Source organism: Grammomys surdaster, unplaced genomic scaffold, assembly GCF_004785775.1.
Source record: "Grammomys surdaster isolate TR1022 unplaced genomic scaffold, NIH_TR_1.0 126063, whole genome shotgun sequence".
Classification (NCBI taxonomy): Eukaryota; Metazoa; Chordata; class Mammalia; order Rodentia; family Muridae; genus Grammomys; species Grammomys surdaster.
The window spans coordinates 5,660,551-5,686,529 of NW_021620873.1; the positions used below are offsets into that span (position 1 = coordinate 5,660,551).

The following is a 25,979-nucleotide window of genomic DNA, read 5'->3' on the forward strand; positions in this document are numbered from 1 at the left end:
TCAAATTCAGAGACCCATCTGCCTCTGCCTCCTGTTTGCTGGGATAAAAGGTGTGTGCCACCATGCCTGGTTTATTTTGATTGTTTTTTAAACAAAGTCACTTATGGCCCAGGCTGGCCCTACACTCCTGATTCTTCTGCCTCAGCCTCTTGAATGCTGGGATTGTCCACATGTGCCACTATGTCCAAACCTGCTCTAAGTTTTGAACTGGATTCTGCCACTCTGACCCTAGGGTATGTGCCAAGGTGGGCCAGTGTTGCCTCTACACTCCTTGGTGAATGAAGGCCAGAGGTTCTTAATGTAGGCTACCACGCACAGGCCTTACATAAGAGACCAGAGGAGTTGTGGGAGTTGGGGAGCCTCGGAAATGTTCACAGTTGACTACCTCCATCTAGAAAGGCTTGGGCAAGAGATGGAGTGTGCTTGACATGGCATAGTGAGGACGTCATGACCCCTACCCTGCACTCTCTCATGGGAACGCCATGACCCGTACCCTGGGCTCATTCATGAAGTTCCTGCTGAGATCTTAGGACTCAGTGTCCCACACCTGAGACCTGATTTCATTCTTGGCCCAGTTTCAGGAGGAGGTGGACAATACAGTCAGAAGATTTGAGATGCCTCCTTACCAGGCAGCAGGGTCATACTCTGCCCAAACACGCACGTATTCATCCAGGTGGTGGGGGCCCAAGATGGAGGAATCTCGGGTGAGGTACTCGAAGTTGTCCATGATGACAGCAACAAAGAGATTCAGCATCTGGGGGCCAATGGGAGGAGAGAGGAGACCGTAGGGGCGGGGCAGGGACACGGAGACCCAAGGGAAAGAGGAAGAGACCAGATGAGGAAACAGACACAAAAGATACCCATTCACAAGGCCAATGAAAGTGGAAGCCAAGGACAAAGGGGAGAGAGAGATGGATGGACACACAGAGGCAAAGCCTGAGAGAGATGGCACAGTCGGAGGTAGGGGGCTATGTGAGCTAGAGCCAAAGTCAGTGCCTGCTATGGTCCAAATCCTCCCACCGTAGGCAAATTCAGATTCTCTGCAGGAGGCACTGTCTGCTACTGGCTAAGAGTAAGGGAGCCATGGTGTTCCTTAACATCCTATAGTGCACAGGCCCACAGCCAGCCATCGGATGTCACCACGTGGGCGACAGTGTGTCCATGGCAGGCAGGGAGGGAGTCTTTCACTCCAGTCAGCTTATAGAGATTCACTGGCCCAAGTCAGTGCCGGGGTGAGCCATGTCCCTCCGCGTGTGCAGACTCACCAGAAATGAGCAAAGGAAGATGAACGAGACGAAGTAGAAGTATGCGAACTCGTTGCCGCAGTCCGCTGTGGTGATCCCGGAGTTCTTGTCACACGGCTTTCCGCTGAGGCAGGAGAGCATGATGTTGTGCCACGCTTCCCCTGTGGCGCTCCTGAGGATATGCAGCATCAGTGACCTGGGCTCTGCCCCCAGTGGACACTACTGCCTCCCGAGAAGAGTAAGGACTGAGGCTCTGGGTCAGCCAGTCATGAGCTCACGTCCCAAGGGACCACCCTGTTTCCCTGAGTGGTCAGAGTGCCAGGTCCAAGCCTGGTTGTGCCTCAAATGTCCAAGGGGAGGGGTCCGTGAGGTAGCTCAGTAAGCACAGGTTCTTGTCACAAGGCTTGTCCCCCCCGAGTTTGGTCCTTGAGACCCACACTATAAAAAGGGGAGAACTGACTTCCACAAGTTGTCCTTGATCTCTGCCTCTGTGGCATGACAGGTGCGCCACACCCACTAGAACTCTATAAATGTAAGAAAAATAGAAGAGTCCACAGCAAGCACTGAAGTGGTGGGACTGGGATGGCAGTGGATGGCGGTGGTCGTTTGGGGACACCTGTGTGATTCAAAACCTTTCTTCTCTCCGTGGGCCCATCCCATAATGCTGTCTCCAGGCTGCTGCTTCTGATGTGCCAGACTCTTCCTTGTCTTCAAGCACATCAGTCATGCTCCTGCCTCAGGGTGTCTGCTCTGTGTTCTGCCTAGATGTCCCTCCCAGGTCCTCTTTCTTTTACAGGGTCTTATTATGTAGCCTAGGCTGGTCTCAAGTTTTCAGTCCTCCTGCCTGCATCTTCTGTGTGCCGGGACTGCAGGTGAGCACCACCACTCCGTTTCCCACTCTCTCTGAACCTTGTCTTATTCTCTTTAGCAGTCTCAATAATTAGCTAATCGACGGTTCCTCTAGTCACTGTATGCTCTATAGGGCAGTGTTTGCACTTTTCCTCTGACATGTTCTTAGCTGTAGCCTCTTTCCCACGAGACGTGAGGGACACACTAGTTACTCAGCCAGCATCTGTTGGCTCATGGAACATCCTACACGCAATCAGGATTAAGAACCAAACATCTAGCTATACCTGTGGTGCACAACTTTAATCCCAGTACTTGGGAGGCAGAGGCAGGTAGAGCTGGAGTTTGAGGCCAATCTGTCTACAAAGCGACTTCTAGGACAGCCAGGACTACACAGAGAAAACCTGACTCAAAACCGAACAACCAACCAACCAACCAAAAAAAACAAAAACCAAAACCAAACCACCACCTCCCCCCCCCACAAAAAAAACCTACCAAACCCTAAACATTCATAAGGCCTCATTCCCTCATATGTGGAAGAAACTTTTTCTAAATCAAAAGTTAGCTGGACAAGGCATTATCTTTTCTGAACTGTCATCTTATGTCAGGGATAAAAGCCATCTTGGTCCCAGTGTGCTTGCTAGTCTGGTCTGGGTTTTGGACCATACTTTTTACAAAAAGAACTGTCTTGCCCAGCTACATCTGCATTGTTGGTATGTTCCTTTATGGAACATGAAGATTATTCTTTGTTTCTAACAATTTGGGGCTTGTCTTGAATTTCAAACCCTTCTGAGAGAGTGTTCAGACTTCCTCCCTTGGGAGACACATCTGGTGTGTTGTGGTGGCTCCCAGGGTCTCAGGGAAGACTGGAAAGGCCCCAGAAAAAGTGCACATCACAGTTGGCAGTCACGACATGGGGGGTGGTGTCTGGGGTGAACAGGGGTTGTAACCCTAAGTGACTCTAAAGGACTCTCAATTTGGAGGTGAGAAATCTCCTTAGGGATGGAGGTCGAGATGAGGACAAGAATGGGAAATTATCAGGCCAAATTGAGCTCCAAGAAAGGAAACAGATCCCTAGACAAGGAACCTGGTTTTTGTTGCCCCAGAGGCTCTCCCACTCCATTCAATATACCCTCCCCTGCTGGACTAAGAAGAGCTGAACCTCAGCTTAGCTCCCCATCTCTCTGGGCACAGATTCTCCCTTCTTCACTCTCCACATGTTCCCCAGAGAACCTGGGAGGTCATGGACTGGGTTTGGGGGAGGAAGGAAAACAGTCTCTGAGTATGCGTAGAGCTGATACTTCCTTAGGCCCCATGGCCCCCGACAGATGCTTTTCTAACTGGGTAAAAGTGCCGCCCAGGCTACTATAGTTTTAAATCAGGATTAACTATTTTAATACATTGTTTTTTTTTTATTTGCTTGTTTTTTTTTTTTTTGAAAAAGGGTTTCTCTGGGTAGCTCTGGCTGTCCTGGAGGTTGTTCTTTTCAAGGTTGGCTTCGAACTCACAGAGATTCACTTGTCACTGCCTCCTGAGTATTGAGATTAAAGGTGGTCACCACTAGGCCGTTACTATCATTATTATTATTATTATTATTATTATTATTATTATTATTTACAGTATCCTGAGTGTGTAGTTTTAGACTGGGCTTTCTTATTTGAAGGTGGTGTATAGTATCTTTCTCTAAGGCAAACAGCTGTCATGTTTTTAGTCCCGCTGTGTCTGCTCATGAGGGAGCATCACAGGGGCTACAGAGGCAGCTCGGCAGCCAAGAGGATTCCCTAAGGACAACAGACAGGCCGCCGTGGATAGTGCAGGCCAGGTGGGAGGCTTCAGCCCTGAACAGAGAACCACAGGCAGCTAAGGGATGCTGCGAACAGGAGGAAGAGTCTCCTCCAGAGAAGAGCACATCGATAGGTTATCCAATACCACATGCTCAACACCACACAAGCAAGGTTACACAGGCTGAGCCGGCTACACTTACGCACTTAGGATTATATGTACGTAAATGATGACATTTAGTGAAAAAAAAAAGACCATAAATTTAAAAGAGAGTAAGGAGGGGCGGGGGGATTTGGAGGAAGGAGAGGGAATGGGGGAATGATGTGAATATGTTACATGTTATACTTCTCAAGAAGTAACAACAACTACAAGGGCGGCTGCTCTTGCAGGACACCAGTTTGGTCTCCAGCCTCGACACCGGCAGCTTGCAATAACTCCAGTACTAGGTGCTCTGGAGTGGGATTTTAGAAGACTCATTGCCTCTAGCATTTACTCTGAAGCGATGGCCACTTATGCCTTGCAGCAATCTTTTGTAAATTACCAGTGGTTGGTATTTAGGATTTATGGGGTTGGTCTTCCTTGGGAATTTCAGAGCCTTTGCATGACTTCAGTTGCAAAACACTTCTGGCAAAGCAGAAATATTCCTGCAATGGCTGAGAATTGCTTAGGTAATGGTTCCTTCCGACAACTGTTAGATCACATAAGAGGGTTCAGTATGTGGGAATTGACTTGATAAAAGGCCTTTTGTGTAATGATCAATAAATAGGCTTCTTTGAGGCTGTTCAGAGTTCAGTCCATCTGAGGTGGAGCTCTCTGCTGCTAGCAAGGCCTTAAAACATCCTGCAGTGCTAACTCAGAAGGCTGACAGTGCTCTGACCCCTTCATTCACCTCTGAGGGCTATTGCATGCATTTGATGTACATATATACACAGAGGTACATGTGTGTGCACCATACACACACACATGCACACAAATAAATGAATAAATAAATCTTTAAAAAAGATCATCACCGCTGGAGTTGTTGATCGCTGACGTTCCTTCACTGAGGAGGGCGTGGCAGGGTCGCTGGACCCTCACTGAGTGTCCACCCCTCCTCCCAGTCAGCTGTGTGCAGTTCTGCCCTAACTGCACTTGGCCTTGAGATCTTGGGGAGGAGCTGGGGTAGAAAGGCAGGGGAAGACTAGAGAGAGAGGTCCCTATAGAGCTGTGGGGAAGCCATTGTCCATTCTGAGCTCGAACTTTCCAGTGTGGCATTGGGTCACCCACACTCCTGTCAGTAAGCCCTCCGTCATGCCCTGTGAGTAAGCCTACAAAGCCATTTGTCCCCAGGGTGACTTGGTTTGTTATTAAAGCCTTATGAGAAGTGGATAGATACTGCTTATTCTTCTGGGGGGGGGTGTTCTCCCAACAGGTGGTAAATTTATTTGTTAATGCTGTTATGTTTCATGGTGTTAAGAAAGAAAACTGATAGGCAACAGGAAATGTTAGTAGGTGGCAAAAATGCCAATACCTTTAGTAAAGGAGGCTTTGTGCATGAAGATTAAAATATTAGATACAGCTGGATGTTCCAGAATGGAAAAGAAAACTTGACAGTCTATGCAAGTTATGAGGGTCTGAGTTGGTTACTTAAGGTTTGTAAAAGATGAGACTTGGAGATCATGTATGTAACATTAACATTTCTAAGATCAAAGTTCAATGCATTGATGTCAAATGTCTGTTTAACTCAATGGTGCTACTGATCTACTCTTAATGATCACTGGTTTAGAAAAGGACAAACATGTTTGCCTAATCCATGTTTCTTGTAAAAGTGGCTTGTGTTTTTGTTTTTTGTTTTTTTTGTCCAGGCAAACAAAGTAGTTAAATACCCGACTGGTGTAACTGCCCTTCTGAGTAGTCAACGGCCATACTTGGAGGCCTACACTGGTTTGGGAAGAGGGATCGAAAGAAAGCATTGCCCCCTTTCCTTCCAAGGTCAACTTGATTCCAGGGCACTACGGGGCATCTCTAAAAGTATCCCGAAACTATGGGGAGTCATCTGCTCTCTTGTTCAGGGAGGTCATGGAGACCCACCCAGTGATTCTAACCAGTGCTCTGCCTTCAAAGAGGAATCAACACATAGAGTGTCCATGCCTTCAGTGAAGCTCTGTTCAAGCAAGGCCTCTGACTTGTCCTCTCATAGATGGAGCAACCATTAATGGAGTCAGGTGGACCCTGAGGAGCAGACCCTTCACTGGGCAGTGATCCCTGAGGAGCAGACCCTTCACTGGGCAGTGATCCCTGAGGAGCAGACCCTTCACTGGGCTTGACCGGAGAAAAAAAGAAACAAAGAAAGTGATCAATTTTAGCCATCTGCATAGACTTAGCTGCCCAACAAGAAAGTATAACAGAAGAACAAGGGGTTGCTCTCCCAGACTTTGTACAGGCGCAATGGTGCATGCCTTTAGTCAAAGCACTCAGAAGGCAGAGGCAAAGATCTTTCAAGATCTTTGAGTTCAAGGCCAGCCTTATCTACAGAGTCTACCAGGACAGCCAGAGTACATACTGAGACCGTTTCAAGCAAGCAAGCAAACAAAAAAACAAGTGCTGCTCAGGTCTCCCTGTTTGTTTTGAATGATTTATTTATTTTTATTTTGTGTGCATTGGTGTTTTGTTTGTATTTATGTCTGTGTGATGGTGTCAGAGAGCAGCCAGTGCTCTTAACTGCTAAGCCATCTCTCTAGTCCCTAATTTATTTATTTATTTATTTATTTATTTATTTATTTATTTGAGTCAGGGAACTCACTTTGTAGGCCAGGCTGGCCTCAAACTCAGATATCCATTTGTCTCTGCCTCTGCCTCCGGAGAGCTGGTATTAAAGGTATGTGTCACCACCGCCACCTTTCCTTTCTCTAGAGCCATCTAGGAGGGACCTCACACTGTTATTCTAGCCAACAGCTATCATACTGCCTGAAAATAGACCCTGGATTCATCACTGGTGAATCGGGCCATGAAGGCCACAAGAAAAGTGAGCAGGAGCCCAGTAGATGGGTCTCTTGTGAGCCCATCTATAGGTTCTGAGGGACTCTGATCTGGACATGGCTTCTGGCTTCTGGTTCCCTGCCAAGGCTAATCTCTCTTGTTCTTACTTCTCTCTCACATCTCTTTCCACATACCAAAGTCCCTTCCTTCCCGTCTGACAGTAGAGGTCAGATGTGTTTTCTGGATGGATAGCCCAGAACTACCACACTTGATATTGCCAATTCAGCTGGCAGGAGCCAGATTGGTTGTTGCCACAAATTCACAATAGCATTTAGGGTTACCTTTTTAGGGGGCTGCTAAGAACAGGAGCTAGGCAGTTTAGGGTAAAAAGACCCCAAAGTAAACACATTTTCTTTTGTTGTTGTTGTCTAAAAGCCAAAACTATCCTTGTGTTTCTCAGCAGCCCCATCCTTAATTAGAGACTAGATATGCTGTGTTGGCTAGTCTGATGTCAACTTGACACTAGAGTTATCTGAAAGGAGAGAACCTCTATTGAGAAAATGCCTCCATGAGATCCAGCTGTAAGGCATTCTCTTAGTTAGTGATCAGTGGTGGAGGGCCTAGTCCTTTGTGGGTGGTGCCATGCCTGGGATGGTGGTCCTGACTTCAATAAGAAAACAGACTGAGTGAGCCAGGGAAGCGAGCCAGTCAGCAGCATCCCTCCATGGCCTCTGCATCAGCTCCTGCCTCCAGGATTCTGCCCTGCTTGAGTTCTTGTCCTGACTTCCTGCCATGATGGACTATGATCTGGAAGTGTAAACCAAATAAACCCTTTCCTCCCCAACTTGCTTTTTTGGTCATGGTGTTTTGTTGCAGCAATAGAAACCCTGACTAAGACATACACTGAAGTGTTTTTGGGGCTCTGATCTTTGATTAGTTTCCTAAGTGATCGTAGTGTTACCAATTCAGCAGAGAGAATAATAAAATAGTATTCTTCTGGATAGTTTTATGTCAACCTGACACAAACTAATGTAATCTGAGAGGAGGGAACGTCAACTAAGAGAATACCTCCATTACCCAGGCCCAGAAAGACAAACATGGTATGTACTCACTTGTAAGTGGATATTACCTGTCAAGTACAGGATAACCATGCTACCACCCAGACTGGGAGAAGCTAAGTAACAAGGAGGGCTCAAGGGGGGACACATGAGTCTCCCTCCCTGTGAAGGGTAAATAAGATAGGTATCACAGGTGGATGGGGTCAGAGGTTGGTAAGGGAATGGGGAGGATCAGGTGTGGGGAGGATGGGGGGAGGAAATACTGGGATGGGCAACTGGAATGGGGGGCATCTCTGGGACAAGCTAGAAATCTAGTGCAATGGAAACTCCCAGGAATCCATGATGTGACCCTACCCAAGACTCCTAGCAATGGGGGATACAGAGCCTGTAATCAGGCAAGACTTCCAGTAGAGGGACGACAACACCAACCCAGCCACAAAACCTGTGACCTGTAATCTGTCCCGCCTACAAGGTGTGCCAGGGTAAAGAAGGACTGAAATTATAGTAGCAGCCAACCAATGACTGGTCCAGCCTGAGACCAACACCAGAGGAGGGAGTCCACCCCTGACACTGCCTGGAGAGCCAGGAAACAAAGGCTGGATAGCCCAGAGACCTAGGATAAAAAGTGATTCCTAATGATGGTCTGCTATACTCATAGACTGGTGCCTAGCCCAGTTGTTAGCACAGAGGCTTCACCCAGAAACTGATGGAAACAGATACAGAGACCCACAGCCAGCCATTAGGCAGAGCCCAGGGAATCCTGAAAAAGAGAGGGCGGATTGCAGGAGCCAGAGGGGCCAAAGACACTGCAAAAAGACCCACAGAATCAACCAACTTGGGTTCACAGAGACTCAACTGACAACCAGGGAGCAAGCATGGGACTGACCTAGGCCCTCTGCATATGTTACAGTTGTACAGCTTGGTATTCTCGTGGGACTCCTAACAGTGGGAGCAGGGGCTGTCTCTGACTCTTTGCCTGCTTTTGGGACTCTTTTCCTCATACAACGTTGCCTTGTCCAGCCTCAGTGTGAGGGTTGCCTGTTTTACTGCAACTTGATATGCCATGTTTAGTTGATATCCACGGGAGGCCTGCCCTTTTCTGAAGGAGGAGAGGATGTGGGGGGAGGTGGTGGGGAGGGAATGGGAAGAGAGGAGGAGGGGAAACTGGTAGGGGAAAAAAGAAAGAAAGAAAGAAAGAAAGAAAGAAAGAAAGAAAGAAAGAAAGAAAGAGAGAAAGAAAAATATATATAGCCTTCATAGTATCTAGCTGTACGTCATTTTCCTTCTTTTTTAAAAAAAGATTTATTGGGGCTGGAGAGATGGCTCAGCGGTAAAGAGCACTGACTGCTCTTCCAGAGGTCCTGAGTTCAAATCCAAGCAACCACATGGTGGCTCACAACCATCCGTAATGAGATTCGATGCCCTCTTCTGGTGTGTCTGAAGACAGCTACAGTGTACTCATAAATAAAATAAATAAATAAATCTTTAAAAAAAAAAAAAAAAGAAGCATTTGTTCTAAAAAAAAAAAAAAAAAAAAAAAAAAAAAAAGATTTATTTATTATTTTATACATAGTGTTCTGTCTGCATGTATGTCTGCATATGTATATCAGAAGAGGGCACCAGATTTCATTATAGATGGTTGTGAGCCACCATGTGGTTGCTGGGAATTGAACTCAGGACCTCTGGAAGAGCAGTCAGTCTTAACCACTGAGCCATCTCTCCAGCCCCCATTTTCTTAATTAGTGGTTGACGGGGGAGGGATCAGCCCATGTGGTTGGTGCTATCCCTGGTATGGTGGTCTTGGGTCAAAAGCAGGCTGAAAAAGCCAGGGGAAGCAAGCCAGTGAGCAGCACCCCTCCATGGCCTCTGCAAGAGCTCCTGCCTCCAGGTTCCTTCCTTGTTTGCATCCGTGTCCTGAGTTCCTCCAGTAATGAGCAGTGCTGTGGATGTGGAAGCCAAATAAACCCTTTTCTCCACCAGCTGCTTTGGTCATGGTGTTTCATCACAGCAATAGTAAGCCTCACTAAGACACCTCGGCAGCAGCTCCTGACTTCAGGTTCCTGTCCTGTTTGGGTTCCTGTCCTGACTTCCTTCAGTGATGGTCTGTGACAAGGAAGTTTAGAGCAAAGAATCCCTTTCTTCCCGCTTCTTGTTTTTAGTCATGGTGTTTCATCACAGTAATGGAGACCCAAACTAAGCCAAGCAGTAAATGCCTGTGGAGACAAAACTCCTGGTCAAGAGAATAGAGCTTCTTTCTATCTAGGGTGAAAACTTCACATTGCAGCTGAGCCAGGTCAATCAAATGGTTAAGGGACTTTCTCTAGGAAGGTGGGCTTGCTTACCTTAGACCATGCTTAAGCCAGAAATGTCTTATAACAATAGTTTACTGTAACTAGAAACTCCAAATGATCAGTATATGCTGGCTAGGTTGGGGAAGGGCTGTAACAGAGGGGGAGATGACAAGAAACATTTTTTTTCTTCTATTAAAAGTAGTTAGATAGCCCAGCAAGAGCTTGTGTTTTCCAATTTTTCCTTGTCGCCCTGCAGCGACTGGCTAATCACATCAGCTTGTGAAGTGGCTGTCACCAACAGGATGAAATTTTATCTATGTCAGGGATAAAAGACAGAAGCTACCTTGGCTAATCGGCTGAGTCTTTTTGCATATTGCATGCTTTTTACGAAAAGAACTGTCTTGTTTTGTTAGTGTATTCTTTTGGGGGACACAAATTAGTCTTTGTTTTAGCATATGTAAGACAGGGTCTCAGGAGTACTCGCATCTCAAAAGCTGGTCAGGAGGATTCAACTAGGTAACATCAGTAACGTTCCTCCTATGACTGTCCTGTCACAGATCCTTGTCCGAAAGCACTGCTGGGAAGAAGGGGCGGAGATCTGGGCAGTACTTAACTTCAACCCAACTAGAGAGTCCGAGGGACCACATCTTCAGCCAGAAGAGTAATGAACACACAGGATGAAGACAGGTCTGAACCCACCCTAAACGGAAGGACAATTCCCCCAGCCCCCTCACCGGAAGAGAAGCATGAGCGCTTGGAAGAAGGTCCGGAAGTTATTGTGCTCCGTGATTTGGAACTCATCCTCATCGCTGTCTTCGTCTTCCCCATCAATGCCGATGTTGCCAAACACCTGGAGAGTTGGGGGGTGACGATGGGGGCAGCCACAGCCACCTTGGCTCCCTCTGACGTAAGCTCCCTCCCGCAGCCCCGGTACCCCAAGGGTGCGGGGTCACCTGCATCCCGATGATGGCGTAGATGAAGAAGAGCATGGCGATCAGCAGACAGACATAAGGGAGGGCCTGGAGGGAAGGAAGGCAGTGAGGAAGGTGCCACGAGGCTCACCCAGAGCTGTTTGAACTGGGTCAGGTGATCACGCGCCCCAGGCTACTGGGGTGCAGGACAGGGCCTTCAGAGCTCTGTAGACGCTTGGTGTAGACATCAGACAAGAGTTGTGCTCATGGCGACCTATCTATCACGGAAGCACTTTCAGTGTGGTTTCCCCATTTCACCCGAAGCTAGGGGCCTGTTCTGGCCCAGACCGTCCGTCGTGGCGGCTCTGTCTCACCTTGAAGGACTGCACGAAAGTCCAGAGGAGAATGCGGATGGTGTAACCTTGACGGAGGAGTTTGATGAGTCGGGCAGCACGGAAGAGGCGTAGAAAGCTCAGGTTGATGAAGTTATTCTGAGGAGATGAGGAAGAAAGGTGACCATCCACCCACCCTGAGGAGCTTAGAGTAGTCAACACTCACAGAGGCCCCTACATGAAGCCAACCAATAGGAAAAAAGCAAGCCACACCCCAAATAAGGAGGGAGAGGAGAGAAAGCACTGTTAATGCAATGGAGCAGAGGGGAACTTAAAAAAAAGGGGGGAAGAGTGGGGAGGGGATAGGGGAGGAAGAGATATCAACTCAAAAGCTTCAGCCCACCCAGCCAGGCCCACTCGCAAGTGGGGAAAGGGTGTGGGGACGGGGAGGAGAAGAAAGGAACAGGGTTGAGGAACGGGAAATAACAAAAGAGCACGAAAAAGAAAATAATACATCCGAATCATCCAATCAGGAAAAAAATCGAGATGGTTTTTATTTCTCCCAACAACCAAATGCACTGAGACGATAGGACACAAGCGGGTCAAGTTGCAGAACCCAGCACAAGAGTACAAAGCACAGACACGGGCGGGGTGGGGGAAGGGCGCCAGCACACGCAGGCCTAGGGGGCAAGTGCGGTTCCGAGGGCATGTTACGCTCGGGGCCAGAAATGCATCTGTCCTGGGACTCACCGGGCACCCTGCCCTGCCCTGCCCTGCCCTGCCGAGCTGCCCACCCGCTCCTGCCCGCCCTGACCTCACCCCACGGCCCAGAGGAGCAGCGGCTGGAGCCAATGGGGAGAAGCGGAAGGGCATCTTTTCTTACCCCCTTGGCGAGCGGGAATGGGGAGGACGGGAGGGAGCTGGGGCTGTTCGGCTGCAGGGTGAGTCCTCGCTGCCCGCTGAGTCGGAGAAGATGCATTAGGGGCCCTTTTCCCCCCTCTCAGGGATGGCTTCTCAGCTTCTGGGGCTGGGTGGTGTCTCGGGACCAGGCCTGCGGGAAGCAGGAAGGTCTCAGCTCCCAGGGCGAGTGAGCTCTGATCAGCCCAGGGCCTACCATGGGGCCGGTGCTGCGAGTGGGGAGGTGAGGCTACTCTTGGCCTCTGGACTTCCCTAGGTGGACCCTGCCTGTCCTCCAAACCCAGGTCTAGTCACTGCCTCTGGCTTCCCACCCAGGCTGTTAGCGAAGAGTGACTGGAAACTGTGGGCAAGGCCCAGGACTCTCCAGGGGGCGTCACAGGAGGCTGGCAATGGGCAGCAAAGTGACCCAATATAGCCAATCAAAGTAATGTATTGGGCCTATGCACTTTTGTTTTTAAATACGAAGTTGCTAATTTTAAAATCCCATTTTGCCCACCAATCTGGCTTTTTGGCTCCCCTAGGCCTCTCATAGCTGTCCCCTGGAGCATGCTACATGTGCAGTTTCCCAGACGCTCTGGTGATTGGTCCACAGAGCATTTTGAGTTTTCTGCCTGGGGACCACATGGTCACTACCAGCAAGCACGAGGCAGGAGGGAATGGGGTCTCTGGCTAGGAAGGAACTTTCTGGTGCTCCAGTCTAAAGATCTGGAGGAGTCCTGGAGACACATCACATGGCAAGACTGAATGAGGCCTAATGATCAGGGTGCATGGATCACTGGCCTCCGCAAGAGCATCCTTCCGGACTTTCATGTGTCCCTATTTGCACAATGGATTATTTATTTATTTATTTATTTATTTATTGCAAAAGGGTCATGCTATCGTCCAGGCTGGTCTTGAATTTGAAACCCTCCTGCCTCAGACTTCCAAGTGCTAGGCTGAAAGTGGGGTGGGGGGGAGGGGGCTGAAAGCATTGCTATGCTTTGTCTTTGGCTATATTTAGCCTGCTTCCCAAAGGCAGCCTGTGCTTTGAGCTAGCTCTGGCTTGGAAGCAGGGGCAGTGACTGGAGCTCAAAGAATTTCTGAGGCTGTTAAGAGGCCTCTGGGGCAAAAGACTTGGCCTTGGGCTTCTGGGATAGGGAATAGCCTTGGGCTCCTACATCAAGACACTCTTAGGCCCAACCCTCGTGAGCCCGTTCCAAGAGTCTCACGTAAGCCTGCAAACCTAGCTAAGCGTCACCCACCGTGCCCCACTGACCTGCTGCCTGGTCCTGCCTGGCCACCAAGCTTTCCTGGGGATGGGACCACTGACCAAGAAGCATCCCAGACCCTCTCCCTCAACCCACCAGAGAACAAGCCATCCCTTCCATGGGGTGGATCATAACATGTGGGCTCGGCCAAACATGCAGAGGCAGGGGTTCCTGGGAACAGTTTGGGGCAGGGGGCAAACTGGCACATGCAGAAGCAGGGATCTAGCAGCTGCTGAGCATGCGCACACACGATCTAGCAGCTGCTGAGCATGCGCACACACGAGGGAGGGAGGAGGGGTGGGGCCTGGAGAAGTCAGGGGTCTTAGGCCTTATCAGCTCTTCCAGCTCTTCCTGCGTCTGCATGGAGTCTGTTAGTACACGGAACTTCCGAGAGGCGTCCTCTTTCTACTCAGACCCCTACCCTGTGCTCACGGCTAAACTGAACAGCAGTGGAAGACGCAGGCTCAGGTGTGTAGGATCCTGATCCTTGTGCTCTCCTCAGTGACATGCTCAAGGGCAGGTGTCCCTTGTGTTTGTAGAAAGACACGGGAGGCACTACCCAGATTCTAAGTCTTTGCTACTTGCTAATCCACGTTCCTCAGCTCTTCATCAAGCCCCAGGCCCCTAACTAGGGTTCTGCTGGAGCATCTAAAGAGTGGCTCAGACTCAGACTGGCTGGAGGTGTTCTTCCCATAACACCCGGCCCCCTCCCACTAACTTCCATCTCTAGCTTTCCAGAGACGCCCAGCCCTACCCTTCCCCAGGCCCTGCAGAAGACCCTCCTACCATCCTTTACCTCCCCTTCCCCATCACCTCCCACAAGGGCTTCCTGGCACCGTTTCCAGTAATCTTGTCTAATCAGTCCCGGAAGCGCGCCTGATTCAAATCCTCCCAGAACTTCTTATAGCTCAAGATGAAGCCAGAATGCCCAGCCCGTCCCCCCTAGCCCCCGCCTGATGTACCCAAGTCCCCTCACAGAGTCTGGAATACCTTGCTAATGTTGGCTGTTCTTCCAGCAGTGCACTTACAGTTTCAAGTGGAACTGGGGCCCAATGTCTGCCTCCCTCTACTAATGGTAGGCAAGCAGGGAAGTGATGGGGGTGGCGCCTAACAAGGGCCCATTGATGTCTGGTGGACGAATGCATGTTGACTGTGGGTCTACCACTGGAGGTCCTTCAGAGTATCTCCATGGAGGTGGGCACAAGGGCAGAGATGGAGGATCACAGCAACTGAAGGCTATGAAGGGAGCAAGCAAGAAATGCTGTGGGAATAGGTGTGGCACACATCAGGGGCTGCCTCTGTGTGTGTGTGTGTGTGTAGTTGTGGGATCTTCAGGTTAATATTGGGTATCTTTGTTCTTTGTTCATTATTTATTTGGGACAGGGTTACTGTAGCTCAGGCTGGACTGGAACTTGCTATATAGACCAGGCTGGCCTCTAACTGCAATCTGCTAGCCTTAACCTCCTGAACACTGAGATCACAGCTCTATGACACCACCATGTCGTTCTGGGATGGATCAGAGCATAGGGATGTGAGTGAGATGGGGAATTGGGTCCACCCTGGGGGCCTAGTAGAAGGAGGGCATTCCTTTCTTGCAAATGACACAGACGTATTGGAGCAGAAGCTCCAATCCGGAATGTAATAAAACCAAGGTAGGTCTAGGAAAGAGGGGGAAGAGAGGGTGGGAGACGGACAGAGGGTGGGGGTGGCTGGGGAACGCAGCGAGCACGCAGGCATCCACAGGAAAGCTGGTGGGGCATGCAGTGCAGTCACAGTTAATGTAAGGCATTTACACTTCAGAAAGAAGTAACACCAACCGGATTCTAGATGCAGATGTTGAAGATGGAGGGGGAGCGGGCGGGCGGGGGCAGTTGGGGAGGCGATTCAGCGTTTTTTAATTTAATTTTTTAGGTGGATTTGTAACCAGTGCCAAAAAACCAATGGGTTTCGGTTCCCCGGGTGGGGAGTGGGGTGGCGGTGGCGGTGGCGGTGGGAGGTAAGTCATTGGTGTATGGACACACAGACCACGTCATGGGTGAACAAATGGATTTCATAGTGCATTTTGATTGGATGAGTTTTTCAGACGGCGTTGCGCCAATATACAGTTTAAACAGCAGGCATGGAAAGAGACAAGACAAGAAACACAGTCATTATCCATCGCGCATGGGCAAACCCGCCCCCGGCCACGCCTGGGCATGACATTAAAGCCCAGGGTTGCACTAGCGTCTCAGCTTCTCAAGTCCCAGGGAGCTAACTACCCTTCTGCCCTCCCAACTTAGCTTGGCTCTAGCCTCAAGGACAGTGGCCTTACCTGGGTCCCAGACAGGAGCTACCAGCACCTGGTGCAGGGTGAGAACAGGCCATGGGTGCCCCCCTCCCCAATCCTTCCCTCAAAGTGATGGTGTCTTAGGGCAGTTTGACTGCCCATCAAGGTACACTCATGGGACCAATAACAACAGGAATAATAATAACCACCGGGAACTGATTTTTGTGGTAGGTTCTGTGCCAAGCACTTCAAGAGCATGACTAGTGTATGTGTATGACTATGTCTAGGTGCAGAGTCTTCCACAAGCAAAACCAGAGCTCTACCACTGAGCCACACCCCCAGATCCTCACCAGTGGGTAGGGTAGAATTTATGGTGTGTGCTCCACCATGGAGCCATGTCCCTAGGACTGTAGGCAGGCTCTGCCACTGAATTGCCCTCCCAACCCATTTCCTTGAATTTTTTTAAGACTACATTTTATTTATTTATTTATTTATTTATTTATTTATTTATTTATTTAGTGTGCCTGTGTGGGTCCCAGGGATTGAACTCAGGTAACATGGTGGTTTGAATGAGAATGGCCCCCACAGCCTCATCTATTTGACTACTTGGTATCTAATTGGTGGAAGTGTTTGAGAAGGATTAGGAGGGGTGGCCTCGTTGGAGGTGCGTCACTAGGAGAAACTGAGGCTTCAAAAATCCATGCCGTTGCCTGCTCCCTCCCTCCCTCCCCCTCCCTCATCTAAGTTCTCAAGTATTCCAGCGCCTGTGTGCCCGTTCCAGCTCCCTGCCGTGATGCTCACGGACACTGTTACCTTCTGGAACCATGAGCCCTCAGTAAATGGTTTCTTTTGTAAGTTACCTTGGTCATGGTGTCTCTTCACAATAACAGAAAGGTAGTTTAAGACAAGTAGTCGGGCTTGGGAGCAAGCCTTAACTCACAGAGTCATCTTGATGGCCCCTAGCTGTTAGTGTGTACCCTTCTGTCTAAAGCGAGAGCCCTCTGGGTCAGGTACTCCGTGTGCCTGCTGTTTTGTCTGGTTCTTTTTGCTCTGTCTCTACACATACAACTTCCCTGGACACAGCAGGTGCTCAGTGTGTGCCCGATCACTGGATGAGTGTGAGTCCGGTATGGAATGGATGAAGTTGGTGGCAGGCATCATCCCTGTGCAAGAGGGATGATCTGACCAGAGCAACTGGGTGGCTGGAGGGCCGTCCGGCTTCGGTGATGATCTAGATGTCTCTGAATTGGCCTCTAGGTGCCGCTATCTCACCCGCTATAGAAGCGGTGGGATTTAGACCCACAGAAGTCTTCCTGACAACTGAGTTTGAATCAACTCCACCTGCCCTGCTGGGAAGCATGCAGCTCCTCTCAAACTGAACCCAAACAGACATTGTCTTAAGGCTGTCCTGACTGTCCCATCTGAAGGCCTCAGCAGTGTCAGCCTTGTAGGAGGAGTGCGAAAATGGTCAAGCCTGTTCTGGGGTTTCCAGAGCTTGCAGAAGTCACTCGGGCCTGTGTGAGTGCTTGCCTCCTGGTGCCTGGTCGGTTTCCTGCTCTGTGGAGTAAGTCTCATGCACGACTCAGTTTCTTCCCCCATTTCTCTTGGGTCAGCAAGGGGCTCTCTGGTGGGAGGGGACGGGGTAGACAGGGCCCATCACCAGGGCTCTCTGCTGGCTGCCACTGTGACCCTTGTCTAGCCCTTCCTCCCAGGATATCCTTGAGCCCTCACCCTCTTTGGACAATTCAGTCTAACTCTGTGAGACAATTCTCCTGTGCACTGATCAAGGTCCTCAGTGGGGGACAGCTCATATGAGGTGCTTGGCACACATGCTCTTTGTTTGTTTGTTTGTTTTTTGTTTTGTCTTTGTTTTGTCTTGCAGAGAGGAGACCAACCCAGGGCCTTACACAAGCCGAGCAAGGACCCTGCCGCGGGGCCACACCGCCAGTCCAGTTATTATTATTTCCGTTGTCATTGGGGAATGGGAGCACCCACACCACCACTGACCCTGGGCATCAATTATTAGCTTTTTGCCTTCAGGTCCCCTGGGAGGATCTCCTATGGTCTCCTTCATCTCCTGAGGGTGCCCAAGTCAGGGCTCACTGGCTCATGGCCAAGGACAAGGTTTGGGAGGGGACTCTGGGGCCCTAGATTTACCTGAAAATGGGTAATTACAACGTGGCCTGAAAGCTCAGGATCTACTCCCTCCCCGTTTCCCTATTTGCATTGCCTGCGGCTGGTGGAGGGCTGCTTATTCCAGAGACTGTCCTAGGTCTTCAAAGTGCTATACTCATAATGGCCAGCAGGGGGCAGTGGACCACAACCTGTGGGCCAGTTGGATTAGGAATTCAGCTCTGTCTTTAATGGTACGAGTCCTCAATGTAGTGAACTGGTAACACTCTTTATTCATAATTCACCAGACACCAGGCAGGGCAGCACACTGCTCAGCCCTGGCCCTATGTCCTGGTTTTGGACACACTTCTCTCCCCTCACTGAGACCTTAAGAACTGTCTTTGTACCCCCAAATCACCACCCAGAAAAACTTCACCCTAACTCCTGTCTCAGGCTGTGCTTCTGCTACTAGCCGAGCACTGGTCATAGCCCACTGCAGCTGTCACAACTGCTGCCTCCCACTGTCCAGCCCCCAGTCCCCAGAGAGAAGCTGGCAGGAGACTTACCCCAAACTCCGTGACGAGGATGTCTGTGATGCTGCCCAGAACAGTCACAAAGTCGAAGATGTTCCAGGCATCGCGGAAATAATTCTAGAACAGGGACCCACAAGACAAAGATGCCAACAGAGGGCTCCAGCAGACGGCTCCGTGCCCTCACCCCCACAAGGCCAGAAAGGGGCATATTAGGACATGACAGCTGTGTGGAAAGACCTGTTCCTTGTTGTCAGAGACCTCCTCTCTCACACCCTAATCTTTGATGGCTTGCCCCACAGGAGACTCAGGGACCTGTCCCCGCTCTGCTGGGCTCATCTGTTGAGCATTCCTGAAAGTTTCTTAAGCCCCCAGGACATCATTTAATTCCTCACAAAAGAGGCTAGGGGCGATAACTGAGAGATGTTGTAATGTCTGCAATGCTTTGTATGTCTATGTGAGGGTGCTGGATCCCCTGGAGCTGCAGTTACAGACAGTTGTGACCGGCCATGTGGGTGCTGGGAATTGAACCTGGGTCCTCTGGAAGAATAGCCAGTGTTCTTAGCTGCTGATCCATCTCTCCAGCTCAAGACATTGTCCTGTGAACAGGCTCTCCTGCTGTGGCCAGCAGCGAAGGTGCAGGTAGAGTCAGTATTTGAAACCAGGCTCAGGGGAGCCCAGAGCTTGCATGCAAGGCCCCACTATGTTTAAGGCCACTGTCTAAGTGGGTAGCCTCTGAGTTCAGATCCCATCTCTAATATCAGAGCTGTGTGGCTTTGAATAAAGGACTTAATCTCTCTGTGCCTCAAATTCCTGATATTGGTGAGAAGGGCAAGAGAGGATATTGCACCAGGGGCTTCAAGGCTGCTGAGGGGGCTGTGAGCAAATCTACTGCTGCTGGCCAATGGGAAGCTCTCCTGGGAGGCTGGCTGAGCCCACAGGGAGCACTCAAACTGGAAGAAGAACTAGGTGACCATCAACGCGGGCAGTTCTCATTCACCACAGAGCCCTCAAGGCACTTTGAAGAAGCCCCCTAACACATTCCACCCACAGTTCGAGTGAGGATCTCTGAGGCTATGGGGCTGGGTCATCAGCCAGTGCTACAAAGGGAGGTGGTGTAACCTTTAAGAGATGGGGCCTGGTAAAATGAAGTGAGGCCACAGACAGTGTGCTCTCCATGAATGGAGGGGGGTCATTAGGGACCCCCAAACTGGGACAAATGGCTGAGGTGCCTATTTAATAGATCAGAGCAGATCTGGCTGCCAGGTTCTCTGCAGGCCTCAGTCTTTACCTGTTATGGGCCCTTCTGGCTAACCTTAAACCCTGCCTTAACCTTACCCTGCCTGCTACCTTAAATTTCTCCAGCTCAGGGCCTAGGCTGCCCTCCCCTATACCCAGCCATTCGGGTTACATGTCCTCTTTTTCTCTGTCTACTCTCTTGGCCCAGGCTGCTCCTCTTGGTCAGCAGCTTCTCTTGTTCTCCCTCCCCATCTCTCCTCACATGGTCCAGCTCAGTCTGGTCATGCTCACTCTGGCCTCTCCCAGATGTGTCTGCCTCTGGCTATGTGCTCCCTTTTATCTACAATAAACTTTCTCCTCCACTATATCTAGGAGAAGTCAAGTCCTTTCCTTTCCTATTTCTTTTCTTTTCTCTTTTTCGTTCGGGGGTGGGGTTGTGTACTGAAAGCCCTTCCCCTCCCCTCATCACTGCGGCTGGGTTTTTGTTTGTTTGTTTTCTTTCTGAGACAGTGGCTCACTATGTGGCTTTGGCTGCTTGGCTGGTCTGGAGCTCACTGTGTAGACCAGGCTGGTCTCAAACTCACAGAGATCCACCTCCTCTGCCTTCAAGTGCTGGGATTAAAGGTGCGCACCACACCATCACCCCACTGTGCATAATAGGTTTGGTTGTTGTTTTTTTTTGGGGGGGCAGGGTCTCACAGAGCCCAGGCTGGCCTTGAACTCCTGATCCTACTACCTCAGCCTCTCAAGACTGGAGTTTCCAGTGTGCATCTCAGAGCTTGGCTGACCATCAGCATTCTGAAACAACCATCAACACAAGTCACATTTCAAGTAACTGTGAGCCTTCTAAAATTCTATAAAATAGGTAATTTTTCTTCTCTCTTTTTTTCCTTCCTTCCTTTCCTACCCTTCTTTCCTTTCTTCCTCCCTCCCTCCCTCCCTCCCTCCCTTCTTTCTTTTCTTCCTGAGGCTTTGTTTTGCATTCTAACCATGGCAGGCCTGAAGCTCACCATGTGAACCAATTTGGTCTTGAACTTGTAACCCTCTTGCTTTAGCTTTCAGGGTATTGAGGGGTGCATGCTACCAGGCCTGATTTGAAAATACTTAATATTTCTGTGTCAAATGGACGGTATCAGAAATATGGCATGAAGCCGGGCAGTGGTGGCTCATGCCTTTAATCCCAACACTTGGGAGGCAGAGGCAGGTGGATTTCTGAGTTCGAGGCCAGCCTGGTCTACAGAGTGAGTTCCAGGACAGCCAGGACTACACAGAGAAACCCTGTCTCGAAAAACAAAAAACAAACAAAAAAAAAAAAGAAAGAAAGAAAGAAATACGGCATGAGTTTGGTAGAGGCTTTGCCAGAGACCTATGAGATAGAGGCTAGGTAGCATGTGTAGTTGGGAGGTGCCAGGTTCTCATGGGAGGGAGGCAGGCCACTGGGGCAAGCCAGCTTGGCTTGCTCTTGGCTTCCCAGCTGCCACAAAGTGATGTCCTGCTTTGTCACATGCTCCCCCATGGCCAGAGGCCTCCCTACAGGCTCAAAGGCTCAAAGGCTGAAATGCTATGGGGTGAAACTTCTGAAACTTTGAACTGAAGATAAACCTTCCCAGCTTTGTAAGTTGGATCTCCTAGGTATTTTGACACAGCAATGGGAACCTGAGGAACTCATCAAGATGAAAGAAAGCACTTCCAGTTCAGTCAGTAGCTGGAAGGGAATACGGATGCTTCCCTTCTGACCTCAGAGCTCCTCAGCCCACCCACTGATCCCCTTTGGGATCTGGGTGCCTTAGATTAAAACTACACCACCAGTCTAGACAAATTTAAATGAATGGACCATGATATATATACTTTTAAAAGAAAAAGAAATGGATTTCGATAAAAGAGACAATTTCAGAATACATGTCATAGCCTGACAATATAAGCTTGCCATCCCAGCTCCTGGGAGGCCGACCCACAGACTGTGAGATCAAAGCCAGAACTAGGCAGAGTAAAGTCAAGGCAAGTCTAGCCTTCCTTCTTTTTTTCATATGTATGTATGTGAATATGTATATATTCTTGTGTGTGTGTGTATGTATGTGTGTGTGTATGTGTATATGTGTGTCTGTGTGTATGTGTGTATGTGTGTCTGTGTGTGTGTATGTCTGTGTATGTGTGTGTGTGTGTATATGTGTATGTGTGTGTGTGTATATGTGTATGTGTGTTTGTATGTGTGTGTGTGTAGACCAGAGGACAAATTCAAGAGTCATATTCAGGAATGCTGTCTGTCACTTTTGAGATAAGGTCCCTCCCACTAGTCTGGAGTGCTAAGTTAGGCTCCTTGTCAGACTAGGGAGTCACAGGGTCCTCCTTCCTCCCCTTTGCCAGTCTAGGACCACATTGGATGCCACCAGCTTTTTATAAGGGATCTGGGGACTGAATGCCTCATGCGTGAGAGGCAAGCACTTTGCTGATTGAGTGGTCACGCAGCTTTTTCCCTGGGTAATTTAGTGAAGCCCTGTTTCAAAATGCAGAGTAGGGGATGGAGGTGGCTCAGCAGTCAGCACTGCTCTTTTAGAGACCCGGGTTCAATTCCCAGTTCCCGAATGGAAGCTCACGACTCTATAATTCTACTCTCAGGGGATTTGATGACCTCTTCTGGTCTCTAAGGGCACCAAGCACATGTATGGAACATAGACATACATTCAGGCATACTGGTTTTCAGTTCATTTTATTTATGTGTACCACCAATACACATAAATAAAATGAACTGAAAACCAGGATGAAAAGTAAGACTGGGTGAGGTGCAGTGGTGGAGGCCCAAGGCCGGACTGACGTCCCGAGCCTGGGACTTCCACTCGGGTGTCTCAACACTGCGTCCTGAGCTCCGCTGGGCTGTGGTCACAACTGTCTTCTTTCCTTCCTTCCTTCTTCCTACCTCCCTTCCTTCCTTTCTGTCTTTACTTCTGACAAGTATTACTCTGCCCCAGGCTGGCCTTGAATTCCAGAGCCTCTTGCCTCAGCCTCCCAAACGCTGGAGAAACAGGCCTGACGGCTGTGAATACTAGGGACTTGTCCTCTGTGGCTGTGGTTTTGTGACATCAGTACCCGTGACCAGGTCATCTGGAGGACAGCCAAATCCACATGCCATTCGGCCCTGGTAAATCTGGATTGGGGCTCCCTGGTACTCCTAGGTCAACACAAGGCTGTGCAGGTCGGTGTAGACTTTTGCTGGGGACCAGGTCTTGGGGCTCAGAGCACACACCTTCTGCTGCACCCCGAGCACTCTGTGCTCCCACCACCCACTACCCTCAGGCCCCACGTACCAGAATCCCAAAAGCCATGACTTTGAGCACACATTCGAGAGAGAAGAGGGAGGTGAAGACAATGTTGAACACTCGAAGGGCGTTTTCATAGGCCAACGAGGCTCCGTAGAACTAGAGGGATGAGGACAGGCAGAAAAGTCAGTGACCTGGGTGAGAGTCAGGCTGCAGGTTCGACCTCAGAGCCCAGACAGGGCGTCAGCTCAGCAAAGGCCTGGGCCATCAGACAGGGTCTCCTGCTAGCAGTGGCTGGCCTCAGGATCCCGGGGATCCTCACAGCTCAGCCTCCACAAGTGCTGCAATACCACACATACGCCATAAGCCACAGCTCCGGCCTTTACTTGCAGCCATCTTTATCCCCGGATATGTTGAATGATTAATTAATTAGTTAACCATAAAGCGTCTTAACGACAATCCAGCCAAGCTTTCTTGTCAATAAAAAGTTTGTGTATATATTTACTCTTGTGTATGTGTGTGTGTCTACGGGTGCATGTTTACGTGTGTGTTGTGGGTGTATCTGTATTGTGCGTGAATGCCTGTGGAGGCCAGAACTTACAGGTCCTCTGGAGTGGAGATACAGGCAGTCACGAGCTCCCCTACATAGGACCCGGGAACTAAACTTAGGCCCTCTGGAAGACAGGTCTCTTAACCACTGAGCCATATCCTGAGCTCTCCTCATTTTTATTTATTGTTCGGTGCTAGTAATGGAGTCTAGGGCCTAATGTGTGCCAAACACATGCTCTACCACTGAGCCACACCCTTCCTCAGGCTTTATTTTTAAAATTTTAATTACATATTATTTAGCTATTATGTGTGTATGAACACATGCATACATGTGGAGGTCAGAGGACAACTTGCAGGAGTTGGGTCTCTCCTTCCAACATGTGGGACCTGGTACTCGAACTCAGGTCACCAGGCTTGGTGCAAGTCCCTTTGTGTTCCTGAGCCATCTTGCCAGCTCTTTATCTATTTTTATTTTTTAGGACAGGCCTTTACTATGTTGTCCGTGCTGACCGTGTATTTGTGACCCTCCAAGCAGCTGGGATGACAGCTGTGGAATACCATGCTGGCTGAGCCTCCTGACTGGCATCCTTACTGTTTTTGGTAATCTCCAGGGCTCTACCCGTCAAACAACGCATAGGCCTTTTAAAGAGAGAGGGGGAAGGCCTGGGAGAGGTGGAATGATGACTTAGAATCCCTCAGTGAGGGCTGGGGGCATGGCTCAGAGGTAGTGCCCCTGTCTAGGACCCCCCAGTGAGGGGCTAGGACCCTTGAAGCTCTGGAAGTCCCCCTCTCTGGTCTGTTCCACTCAGCATGCCTTTGAGAAGGGTGTCTACTCCTCTCCATGGGGCCTCTGCTGACCCCTAAAGAACCACATATCTGAATTCCCAGAGTGCAGACTGGTGGGACCATGGAGTGTGCAACCACATGAGACTGAGGCATGTGGGGTGATACCAGAGAACTACAGAGCCCAGCCCCAGGCTTCTAGGAGGAAGAGTTCCCCATGTGTAGCTGGGAAGAAGAAAGGAGCTGGCCTGGCAGTGTGGTGGGAGCAGCGTGCCAGGCAGAGGGTGGAGCGAGCAGTGAAGGCTCAGGGGCACGGTGGCCTGGCTGAGATGCTGCGCACGGGTTGTACATTAGGAGGGTGGTGGAGGCTCACCTTCATCATTAGCACGATGGTGTTGAGGGCGATCATGGCCATGATGGTGTACTCAAAGGGTGGGGACACCACGAACTGCCACATTCGGTACTGGAAGCTCTGCTTGTTCTGGGGCATGTGCCTGGTCAGCGGCTTGGCACTGATGGCAAAATCGATGCAGGCCCTCTGTGGGAGATGCCAGCGCATGAGAGGGGCCAACAGCAGGAGGCCGGCTGCTCACAGCCTCCTGGTGCAGCTGCCCAGATCCCTTGTGCTGGGCCCAGCTGGGATCACTGCAGTCCCTGAGGGCCCCTCATAAAACCTGACAGTCTAGTGTCTATTCCAATCTGGGAAGTCACCACACACTGCCCTGCTTCTCTCCTGGTATCTCCCTTGCAAACTATCTACAGTACCAGCTTGCAGATGTGGGAATCCAGTTCCGAGAGGCTGGGCTTCATCCACCTCTGAGGAAAGCAGACTGTAAAATACAGCATCTGCTCTTCAGGTCTGACAGCTCCTTCTTTATGTTTTCTCCCCTTCCGTCCCTCCTCTCCCCCATACTGCCAACCTCCCACCCCAGGATTTTATGTAGCCCAGGCTGGTTCCAAGCTGCCTATGTAATCATGATGAATGCCTATGGTGCTTGGGACAGAAGCCCAGGGCTTTCAGGACTCCAGGCAAGGAGTCTACTGCTGCGCGCCATTCCTACAGCTGTCGGTCCTTTTGAGACAGGGTCTCACTCTGAGCCCATGCTGGCTTCAAAACAGTGGTCTTCTTGCTCCACCTTCTGAGTACTTGCCCGGCTGGTCTGCCACTGTGGCCAGAAAAACTTTGCTTTCTTTTTGAGCCCCTTGCTTTTCCTAGTCCTGTGAGGGAGGCTCTGGGACACAGAGCTTCTGGCGTCAGTCTGGGTGCTGTGGAGGCAGGAGAACTGAGCCACAGAACTACAAAGGGCCTGACGTCATAAAGGGCTGGCTTACAAAGAGCCATGAGGGATTTGGTTATAACCAGTTGAGGTCTCCAGATATCAGGACTGGAGAAGGAAAAAGGGTTACTGAGGGAACTGGGCATGTGACAGGCAGTGCTTGATGCTTTGTCTAGCGGGCCACACAGGACTGTGTTCACAGGAGGGTTAAGGAAAAGGTGATCCGCTAACCCTCAGGCTGTCACGGGGCTTCAGGGTTTTACTGATCTTTATGAGGTGGGAGAGGCTCCAGTACACATCAGTGGCTCATACTAGCACATACATCAGGTTTGCAAAGTGTTGCAAGCAGCTGAGACAAGAGACCTTTCCATGGAGCTGCCTG

The 25,979-nt window shown here is 50.0% G+C and overlaps 1 protein-coding gene across 4 annotated transcripts in view; it reads right to left on the reverse strand.

The window, feature by feature from the left end:
- The window catches only part of Cacna1a (calcium voltage-gated channel subunit alpha1 A), a 227,284-nt gene that overhangs the window by 33,161 nt on the left and 168,144 nt on the right, over positions 1 to 25,979 (reverse strand). For all 4 annotated transcript variants that reach the window (XM_028755489.1, XM_028755490.1, XM_028755488.1 and 1 more), the window contains 8 exons: positions 24,694 to 24,858; positions 23,037 to 23,147; positions 18,532 to 18,615; positions 11,465 to 11,581; positions 11,133 to 11,198; positions 10,914 to 11,029; positions 1,266 to 1,416; positions 627 to 754 (listed from right to left, as the gene is read on the reverse strand). In XM_028755489.1, coding sequence (XP_028611322.1) covers positions 627 to 754; positions 1,266 to 1,416; positions 10,914 to 11,029; positions 11,133 to 11,198; positions 11,465 to 11,581; positions 18,532 to 18,615; positions 23,037 to 23,147; positions 24,694 to 24,858 — 938 coding nt within the window. The remainder of the gene's footprint in view (positions 1 to 626; positions 755 to 1,265; positions 1,417 to 10,913; positions 11,030 to 11,132; positions 11,199 to 11,464; positions 11,582 to 18,531; positions 18,616 to 23,036; positions 23,148 to 24,693; positions 24,859 to 25,979) is intronic.